Consider the following 10949-nt stretch of genomic DNA (forward strand, 5'->3'; position numbering starts at 1 on the left):
AAAAAAACGAAGTCCAGATGACATGATTCAACCTTTTTTGTTGTTATATACCTGGATGACTGAGAAAACAAACTTTGTGTTTACCAGACAAGTGTTTTCAGCAGGTGCAGAGGATGATGATGGCGAGTGGGATGATGACTGGGATGACCAATCAATGTGCAGTTACCATGGAAATGGTCACATGGAAGAGGAGGCAGGGGCCTCTGGGCAAATAACTCATGGTCCCTCGGTCAAGATCTCCCTCAACAAGTAAATGTTTTTAAAAAACTACCTTTACTGAGCCAAACGTGGGTCTCTACTGCCATCCACCACCAAGGTGCAGTTAAGAAACCTGTAAAGTTTACTGGAGTCCAGTACACATCACACTATGTATCACAGTTTACATCCCAGTATACCCCAGTATACATTGCAGTATCATAGTATATCACAGTATACATCATAGCATATTGCAGTGTACATTGCAGAATAATTACAGTATACATCACAGTAAACATCAGTTAATATTTCAGTATACATCACATTATATCCTAATGTACATTGCCACATACATCAGTCTATATTACAGTCTACATTGTAGTATACATCACAGTATACCCCAGTATACATCAGAGTATACCTTAGTATACATTGCAGTATAATTGCATATGCATTGAAATATACTCTAGATGACATTGCTGTATACATCACAGTATACTTCAGTAGATCCCAGTATACATCAGAGTTAATCTGAGTTTACATAAGAGTAGATCCCAGTGTAATAAACCATAGTATACCCCTAGTTCGGACTATATCTGGGGTTAAAGGGGCCTAAGCTAGATTATACCTTAGCCAATTTATACTCTGGGGTAAAACTGGCCTAGGACTATACTGTATATACCCCTCAGGCCAGATTATACCCCTATGCTATCAGTAGTGTTGAGTCATACACACAATTACTTAATTTTTCAACATTTTATTGGGGTGGGGGGGCAGCTTTGTCAGGTAAGTTGAGTGCAAAAGCTAATTCACTTAAATCTTAACATTCCAAAGATTAGGTCTGAGGGGCATCAATTGGCCTAGGCGAATTGATGCCCCTCAGACCTGTAGATGAACAGATGCTCAGATATATTCATCAATTAACACGGATTCCTCATTTTTCTGGACTGAATAAAACGTGCATTGAATTTAATGAAATGCAAATGTGAGACGTCATTTATATTTGACCCATCAAAATGAATGCGGTCATTTATTTACAGAATCAAAGTTTAACATCGAACATTTACATTAATTTGGCAAATTATGAAAATAACAACATAAGCAATCAATCAGGAAAAATCATACGGCCATGATTTTTCCGTTGCTTCACCACAGACATTTATGAAAACTGTACAATTATGATCTTTTACCCACACGGCGGTGGATGAGCACTTTACACAGACATTTCTAAATATCTGGAAGAATTTCTACTTGAGAGAGGAGTTTAAAGATGGGAAAGAAGTTTAAAGAAGAGTAAAAGATGGGGTTTGAGGGAGTGTTGAACAGAACGGCACTCTCCGGGCTTTCTTCAGCTTCTTCCTTACAGTACACTTAGGTGGTGAAATAGACTCTTTTACCTGGAGATGTCTCAGGCGAGATTCCGTTTAACGCACCCTTCAGCGTCTCCGTAGGATGCTGTTACTCGTCCGGAGTAGCGGCGAGATTCTGTCCGCCACAGCTCACCTCAGTGAAGATGTTATAATCCCATGAAACTCAGAAGAGATCTGTTGTCATGTCAGGATCTTCCCGGCTCCCAGAACTGAACAGAGACCGAACTCCCACAGAACCGAACTCTCACAGCTCTCACAGAACTGACAGAACTGTGTATCCAACAGAACTCAGTAGACCAGGAAGTACCGACATTTTAAAGAGCTCTTTTCCCGGTTCATTCGGGAGTCTCCCCATTGGCCAGAACCGACCAGACGGGGTGTGTTTTGTGACGTAAAAGGTTAGAAGGCAGCAAGAATTGTTATGGAACAGATCAGAAATGTTCTCACAGACAGAGAGAGTTTTGTTTTGGCGAGTTTAAGAAACAGGTGCCAAAACCCCCCTGTTGACGTCTGAGAGGATATAGTCAAGTCAAGTCAAGTCATCTTTATTTGTAGAGCACAATTTAAAACAGATAAACTGTTATCAAAGTGCTTAACAGAAATGTAGCAAAACATAGGCAGCAAAACAAAAACATCATACAGAATTAAAATTACTGGAGCAATAACACACACTAATGATCACACTAAGGAAAAACAAGCAGTAAAAATAAACGTCAATCATAAAACAACAGAGTTTAAAATGAGGTACACAGAACAAAATAAACTAACTCACACCGTATTAAACGCCAGAGCAAACAGGTGCGTTTTAAGGAGGGATTTGAACATCAGGAGGGAGGAGGCCTGCCTGATGTTGAGGGGCAGGTTGTTCCACAGGTTGGGACCTCTGACTGAAAAAGCTCGATCCCCTCGGAGCTTCAGGCGTGATTTCGGAACGACCAAAAGAAGCTGGTCCGATGATCTCAGGGCACGAGACGGAACATATGGTTCCAGGAGCTCGGAGAGGTAGAGGGGTGCGAGGCCATTTAGGCACTTATATGTCAGGAGGAGAATCTTGAAGTCGATTCTGGATCGCACAGGAAGCCAGTGAAGGGAGGACAGAACAGGTGTGATGTGCTCAGACCTACGTGTACCAGTTAAAAGCCGAGCAGCTGCATTTTGGACGAGCTGGAGACGTGAAATGGACGCCTGACTGACCCCAGCATAAAGTGAGTTACAATAGTCCAGGCGGGTTGTGATGAAGGCATGGACTAATGTTTCAAGGTTGGGTCTGGATAACACTGGCTTGAGCTTAGCTACCTGCCGCAGTTGGAAAAAACTTTTCTGCAGAACTGAACTGATCTGTTTGTCAAACTTAAAATCCGAGTCAAAAACCACCCCGAGATTTCTAACAGTGTGCTTGAGATAGGGCTGAAGTGAGTCCAGGTTTGCAGGATCTGAGGAGGCAGCTGAGCTAGGACTAAAGACGATTAATATAAACAGGACAGTTGTTCCAACGCATGTCTGCTTCGACTCCTGACCCTGGAACGCACACTTTGCTCATTCACAGACAGAAATCAGCAAATGCATAATTACTCTGTAACAGCTTTGACATGAGTTCTAACTTTGCATGAGAATTAAAAATCATTACACAGTTAATAAAATTGATTAGTTCATTGCAACATCTAAAATGGTTTGAACTAAGGCACTTTGATTATCAACATTTGTAAAATAGTAATGATAATAGAACAGAGAGTGTTCTTCCACTTGAATTTTCAAGAAAGAAAGTCTCAGGATGGGTGAACCTGTATTTCTGGATTCAAATCAATGAAATGACAGTTCCTGTCCCACAAGGTTCTTAAGGTCAAGAGTTTTGACCTTAGGCTTAGTCTTGACCTCAGATTAAGTTCACTACAGACCTAATGTTTAGCGTTTAGGTCAGTGTTCAGACCAGAATATGGGTATGTAAATGAGTACATTCTGGCCTGGAGGGATAGTCTAATATATATAGGGGGCCGAGATGGTGTAGAGGTAGGGCAGCCAACTTGGGACCAGAAAGTCGCAGGTTCATCTCCCCACCATGCCTCATGTCGTGGTGTCCTTGAGCAAGACGCCTAATCCCTAACTGCTCCATGAGCACTTACATAGCTGCCCACCACTCCACCTGGGTGTATCTCAGGTGTGATGCAGAGAACTAATTTAATCATTGTATGGAAACATACAGTGATGACCAGTGTTCCCCTAGATCAGGGGTCTGCAACTTTTATGATCAAAAGAGCCATTTTTCACCTTCGTTCACTACATTAAACGTGTCCGGAGCCGCAGCAACCTTCTATAACAGTGGTTATCAACTGGTAGCCTGTGAGCCACTTTAGGGTTGCTGGAGGGGGCTTTTGTGGTCAGTAGGGGCGACATTATAAAGCCAAAAAAAAAAGTTATTTACTTTTAACATTTATTCAAGTAAAAGGCCAGATTATTGTAAAGAAGGGGGGGAAATATTTTTTTTTTACAATTTTTTTAATTAAAAAAAATCTATAAACTATTCAGATAGTTGTTAAAAAAATGAAACATCAAGTTTAAGTATGTTTTTGTCCTTGTACTTGCTCCATTGGTCACATATTTGCAAAAGAAATGACAGAAAAACGGTTTGAACTAATCCTTTTTTGTTGTTTGTATTTATTCAATTCAAACTTTATTTAGACAGATAAATCACATTGAGCCTCGAAGACTCATTTACAAGTGAGATCTGTTTGGACAGACAAAAAAAGTAGTTAAAGTGGACACGTAGGCTATGGAGGCAAAAAAAATCCTATTGAACTATTTCTTCTTGGCTGAGAAAAAAGACCCTGATAATGAAAAAACACCCTGCACATACAAGCACATGGTGACGTAGACATTCCGCGGGGGGTAGATGACAAGGGCGGTGAGGATGTTCAAGGACTGTAGGAATTCTGATGAGGATGGAATAATCAGCCAGTTCCCTCACATTCTCGAGGGATGTCAGGGAATGGCCAAGGACAACATCAATGAGAATCCAAGAGTCCTGAAATGATGACACAATGTTTATTCAGCTGGTTTCCTCAGGTTGATCAGTGGAAGTCCTCGATGGGATGGAGGGGGACAGAGCGTCAGATTACATGGCCTCCAGGTGAATTAAGATAAGGTGGCCTGCAAGGCCAGCCAAGAGAGCCAAATTCAGATAAACGTTTGTTTTCAAGTCAAACAGAACTTTAATTTTTATCTGCCTTGAGTCTTTGCTAGGAAGCTTCCTGGAAGATGGCGCCGCTGTGCATGGCCTGCCCTCCACCTCTGTCTGCAGTGATTGTGTTTTTTCCATTTTTGTCATTTTTCACGTACAACATCGACTCACTGCTGCTTTATGAACGTCATCATCTCCTAAATTTCCGACTATCTGCCACCAGTCTCGCTTTGTTTGATCATAATGATCGTAACTTTGGACGCCCACTTGGACCCCCACCTCTGCTTGAAGATGTTCCTATTTACCTCTGTCGTGGTATCCTGCCTGCTCGAAGACATCGCTCCAGGCACCGTGGAAAATGGGCCGACCGTCTTGTGAGGATCAAAGCCTGCCGGGCTGCTGCTGCTGCTTCCTCTTCAACAGAGGACCACATCTTAAATCACCTGTCCTGGCGCTGCGCCGATCCACCTGAGTCCTTCCCAGTCCCACGGGTTGGGTCGGGGTCCCACAGCGGACCTGTTCGCCGTAGCTGGGCTTCTGGTCGTTGGAGTCGTGGGTCAAACTCCACAAATCTGAGACCGCTGATCTTAACTTGATGGACAACTTCTGCTGTGATTCCTACAAGTATTGCACTGATAAATGCCAGATCTCTGGCTAATAAAACGTTCATCTTGAATGACTTTTTCTCCTCCACTGGTCTGGACTTCCTCTGCGTGACTGAGATGTGGCTCTCCTGTGGTGAGTTCATGGCCCTGTTGGAAATTTTACCAACGGACTGTTCTTATTTTAATGCTCCGAGAATATCAGGCAAAGGTGGTGATTTATTAACTATTTTCAAAAAACTTCGGAACTGCAAACTGGTACAGATACCAGCTAATTTTTTGAGCTTCGAACTGCTGTGTTTTGAGGTGGGCTGTTCAAATCCTGTTTTTTCTGCTGTGTTATACAGGCCACCCAAATATAATAAGGACTTCATGGCTGAACTCTCTGACTTTTTAACTTTCTTCTTACTCAGATATGATCAGGTTTTAATTCTGGAAAATTTCAATATACATGTCTGTTGCCCTGAAAAGCCGCTGACTCAGGACTTTCTAGATCTGATCCAGTCTCTGAACTTTGTACAGAACGTTGCAGGACCAACTCACCAGCATGGCCACACACTGGATTTAGTATTAGCCTTTGGTTTATCTGTTTCTGAGTTAGAAATTGGGGATGCAGTTTTCTCCGACCACAAACCCATTTCTTGTCAACGAGTCCAAACCCCCTCCCCCTCCAGCCAGGCCTTGTCGAATATTTAACCCTTCCACTGCTGCACTCTTTTCATCTGCTTTTACTAAAAACTCTCTCTCAGTCTGTGAATCCTCTTCCATGAACACCCACGAGCTAGTCACTGTACATCAAGAGACCTGTGCTAAGGTGCTTGACCTAGTTGCGCGAAACTGTTCAGTGATTTGTAGACATACAGTAGTACTTTGAACTGGATTCGAAAGTGAACCGGTAACCAGTGCAGGGAGGCCAAAACTGGTGTAATGTGCTCTCTTTTGCCTGTACTGCTTAAAAATCAGGCTGCTGCATTCTGGACAAGTTGTAGTCGTGCTATGGAGGTCTGACTGATACCAAACAGGAGCGAATTGCAGTATTCAAGCCTAGATGTAGGGCAGCACGGTGGCGCAACTGGTAGAGCTGCTGCCTCTCAGCGAGCAGGTCCTTGGTTCAAACCCCGGTCCAGGGGCCTTTCTGGGTGGAGTTTGCATGTTCTCTCCGTGCATGCGTGGGTTTTCTCCGGGTACTCCGGTTTCCTCCCACAGACCAAAAACATGCATGTTAGGCTGATTGGTAACTCTAAATTGTCCCTAGGTGTGAGTGAGAGAGTGAATGGTTGTTTGTCTCGTTTGTCTCTGTGTGTCCCTGTGATGGACTTGCGACCCGTCCAGGGTGTACCCCGCCCCTCGCACAGTGATTGCTGGACATGGGCACCAGTGACCCCCGTGACCCAAAAATGGAATAAACGGGTAAAGATAATGGATGGATGGAAGCCTAGATGTAATGAATGCATGTATTACTGTCTCCAGGTTATTTTTGGACAATATGGGCTTCAGTTTAGACAGCCGCCTCAGTTGGAAGAAACATGATTTAACAATCATGTTTACATGATTGTTAAGTTTCAGGGAAGGGTCCATTATCACTCCCAGATTAGTGACTCTTTGTTTTTCTGACTGGGTTAGAGTGGAGGGGTCGATGCAGTGGTTTGTGATCGTGTCATTGGGAGGAAACAACATGACTTCAGACTTCTTTTCATTGAAGCTTAAGAAGTTTAAAGCCACCCAGTCCTGATGTCAGCCAGGCAGTTGAGCAGAGGTTGAATAGAGCATGTACCATTGTGTTTTAGGGGGAAGTAAATTTGACAGTCATCGGCATAGAAGTGGAAGGGCATGTTGTGTTTCCTGAAAATAGCACCACGCGGCAGCAGATATAAAGAAAATAGGAGGGGACCCAGGATGGACCCCTGCGGAACCCCCCATTTAAGCTCTGCCTCTGCAGAACTAAAATCCTTGATGGAGACACAAAAGGATCTGTCAGCGAGGTAAGATCTGAACCAATTGAGGGCTGATCCTGTGACGCCCACCCACTGCTCTAACCTAGCAATGAGGATCTCATGGTCGATGGTGTCAAAGGCGGCTGTGAGGTCCAACAGGACAAGCAGCACAGAATCACCAGTATCTGTGAATCTGAAGATGTTGTTAAAGACCTTCAGCATGGCAGTTTCAGTGCTGTGGAGAGGTTTAAAGCCCGATTGGAAAAGCTCTAAGGAAGCATTCACACTAGCCCTGTTTAGTCCGCTTTAATCCAACTCCAGCTCGTTTTCCTAGAAAGTCCGGTTCGTTTAGGGAGGTGTGAACGCTCCATTGAACTCTGTCATGGAACAAAAAGGCGAACTCTGGCCCAGCTAAAACCTAGGTTTCGGTCCGGTAGAAGCGAACTCCAGCACGGTTTGAGTACAGTGTGAGTGTAAACAGACCGGCCCCGCTCCACAGGACAAACAAACACGCATTTCTCTGACCTTATTTGGAGCCGTCAGCTGCCTTGTGTGGAAAAACAACATTCTCCATGGTCTTCTGTCTCATCTTCTGCTCATGCTAAGTCCATTTTTGAAAAATGACAAAATATAACTCCTAAAACTGCTAAAACTTGATGCCACTTCGTTTTTATTTTTATTTACAGAAGAAGAAGAAGAAGACGTGTCTTCAGAGGTTTTTGTGTTGTTTCTTTCAGTAGTTCTTGGTGCAGCGCCCCCACAGGCGAGTGGGGGAATAGGTTGGTTCAACAGGTTGACTCGACTGCACAGTGCAGTGTGAATGCAAATGCACCAGCTCAAATGTAAACAAAAGGTCATGAATATTGGTACTGAACCGAGTCTACCGGACTATCTGGTGTGAAAACGACCTAAGATGGCGTGATCCTCCAGGAAGCACTTTCAACTGAGACTCGACTATTTTCTCCAGTACATTAGAAAAAAATGGTAGTTTGGAGACTGGCCGGTAGTTGGAAACGACTGAGGGGTCAAGGTTTGTTTTTTTCAGAGAGGCTGGACAGCAGCATGTTTAAAGGATTTTGGCACCACTCCAGTGGATAAACTACTGTTTACTATATCAAGAATGGGCGGACCTAGAATAGGAAAAACCTCCTTTAGTCGTCGAGGGGGGACCACATCAAAGGGGGAGCCAGAAGGTTTCAAGCTGCACGTGACCTGCTCTAGAGAAGATAGAGTGATGGGTTCAAAATGGTCAAATAGAGCTACAGATTGAGGTGGGATGGATGGGTCATGAGTTGGAGGGGAAATGAGAGCCCTGGTGGTCGTAATTTTTTCCAAAAAGAAATGTAAGAAGTTGTTGCACAGCTCAGTCGAGGCTTCCAGAGGTGATGGTTCAGTGAGGTGGAGAACAGAGTTTAGGGTGGAGAAGTGGACATGTGGGTTGTGAGAGTTTGAGGTAATTATATCAGAGAAGTATTTGGATTTAGCAGCTTTCACTGTTTTCTGATAACAGCGCCAACTCTCTTGAGTATTTGAAAAGAGACCTGCAGCCTGTCTTTCCTCCACTTTCGTTCCGCCCTCCTACATTGCTGCCTAACGGCCTTGGTGACGTCACTCAGCCAATGTTCTGCTCTCAGTTTTGATTTTCTAGTTTTAACAGGCGCAACATGATCCAGAGTCTTTAAGCAGACAGATTTGAACTGGGATGTCAGCTCCTCAGTGGTGGTGAGAAACACTGGTGCCTGAATGATCATTTCAGAGTTATAAACATCTGTGAAACGTGCGGCAGTGAAGTGGTTAATGGTCCGGCTGCAATGTGCAGGAATGCACGACTTAAGCCCCCAGTATACTGCCACGTACATCCATACGCAGAGGTACGCACGTACGTACGCAGAGGTACGAGTGTACCCCCCAGGGCATGTCCGTACAAAGCTCAAATTTTTACGACCGCATACGCGTACGTGGTGTCGCACAATAAACTGCCCAGCGACGGACTGTTTTAAATGCGACACCAATGTATTAAATTCCCCTTCTTCATCTCTGATCTGGCCTTTTTTTTTGTTTTTTTGCCAAGAGGCAGAGATCTCTTCCTCCTCCGTTGATGCCATGACTGAAATGGTGAGAAATGAAGGAATTTGTCACGAGCGAATTAAACTCAGGTCCAGCGTGGCTGCAGGAGGGTCTGGAGATTTCCTGGTGGGCTGGTCTGATGTGTGGGCTGTACAGCCAGCGCTCTGTTTTTTTTATTTTTTAGATCTTTTTATTAACAACATATAAACAGAGGAGATCCAGAAGTCCAGAGGAGATCGGACGTTTTCAGTCATGGGCCCTAAACTCTGGAACAATCTGCCCATCAACATTCGACAGGCCACCTCAGTCTCTATTTTTAAATCTCTCCTCAAAACACATCTGTACTCATTGGCATTTAACACAGGGTGATCTCATTTGGTATGGTATATGGTATAAAGTTTATTCATTTTAAAAAAGTACAAAACAATTCCATAACAATATAAAAAGATACAAAAGATTTAAAATGAAAGGCAGCAGAAAGAAGAAAAAATCTTATTATATCTGCCCCTTTTTACAAACAATTATTTCAATCATAATAATTTTCAAGTAACAGAACAAAATGAATAACTCTTTCTAATTTTTCTAATTCTAATACAAAACACACACCAAGCTACTTCATATATTTTTTTTAACAATTCAGTTTTGATCTTTTTTTTAAATGTTCACATTGACTTGGCATTTTTCACATCACTCTCTAGAACATTCCACAATCCAACTCCTTGGATTGAGGTAGACCTTCCCTTCAGACTAGTTCTGAATGTTGGTTTGACAAATATCTCTATCCCCTTAAGATTATAACAACTTTGTCTTTTAACAACATTTCTTTGGATATTTAATGGTAATGTGTTATTTTGAGCCCTATACATAACTGACAAAATACTATAATCTACCAAATCATGGAACTTCAATAACTTCAGTTGATTAAATAATGTGCTTTTGGTATTTGGTAACCAGTTTGGTATTTCGTTGTTGATGATGGTGTTCATCCATTTTGCTTTTACTCCCTGACATTTAACACAGGGTGATTTGATTTAGTATTTCTTTGTTTCTAATTATATTTCATGTTTTTATGCTTTTATTCCTGATGCTGTAATATTTTGTTATTAATATTTGATGCTGTGATCTTTTTTGTTAAGCACTTTGATAACAGTTATAGTTTTAAATGTGCTATATAAATAAATGTGACTCGCATCCAATTTGCGATCCAGTCCGCTAAGCACTAGCGTCTGGGTGCACGAGACACGGAGCAAACCTTCACATAGGCGGCAGCCTGACCAGGCCAGATTAACTGCAGCCGTCTTCTTTGTATGTTGATAAACCAGGAACTAGACAATTTCTAAAACAGGAAACCTGTTATCATAAATCCAATTATATGCAGTTTCAGCGGCCTCGATCGACAGCAGAATGTGTCATCAATTTTCATATATTTCAGATTCATTGCACACCAACTGAAATATTTCAGGTCTTTCAGGAGGCAATCAGCCTGTGGCACTGCTGAGGTGTTCTGGAGGCCCAGGATGCTTCGATAGCGGCCTTAAGCTCATCCAGAGTGTTGGGTGTTGTGTCTCTCAACTTTCTCTTCACAATATCCCACAGGTTCTCTATG

General features: G+C 42.9%; 1 protein-coding gene across 2 annotated transcripts in view; it reads left to right on the top strand.

Annotated features, from left to right (window-relative positions):
- Window positions 1-10949, top strand: part of LOC119428808 (sorting nexin-9) — a 21551-nt gene that overhangs the window by 1894 nt on the left and 8708 nt on the right. For both annotated transcript variants that reach the window (XM_037696495.1, XM_037696494.1), the window contains exon 5: window positions 102-249. In XM_037696495.1, coding sequence (XP_037552423.1) covers window positions 102-249 — 148 coding nt within the window. The remainder of the gene's footprint in view (window positions 1-101; window positions 250-10949) is intronic.

The sequence above is a fragment of the Nematolebias whitei genome, chromosome 23 (genome assembly GCF_014905685.2).
Source record: "Nematolebias whitei isolate Nwh7 chromosome 23, NemWhi1, whole genome shotgun sequence".
In the NCBI taxonomy this organism is placed as follows: domain Eukaryota; kingdom Metazoa; phylum Chordata; class Actinopteri; order Cyprinodontiformes; family Rivulidae; genus Nematolebias; species Nematolebias whitei.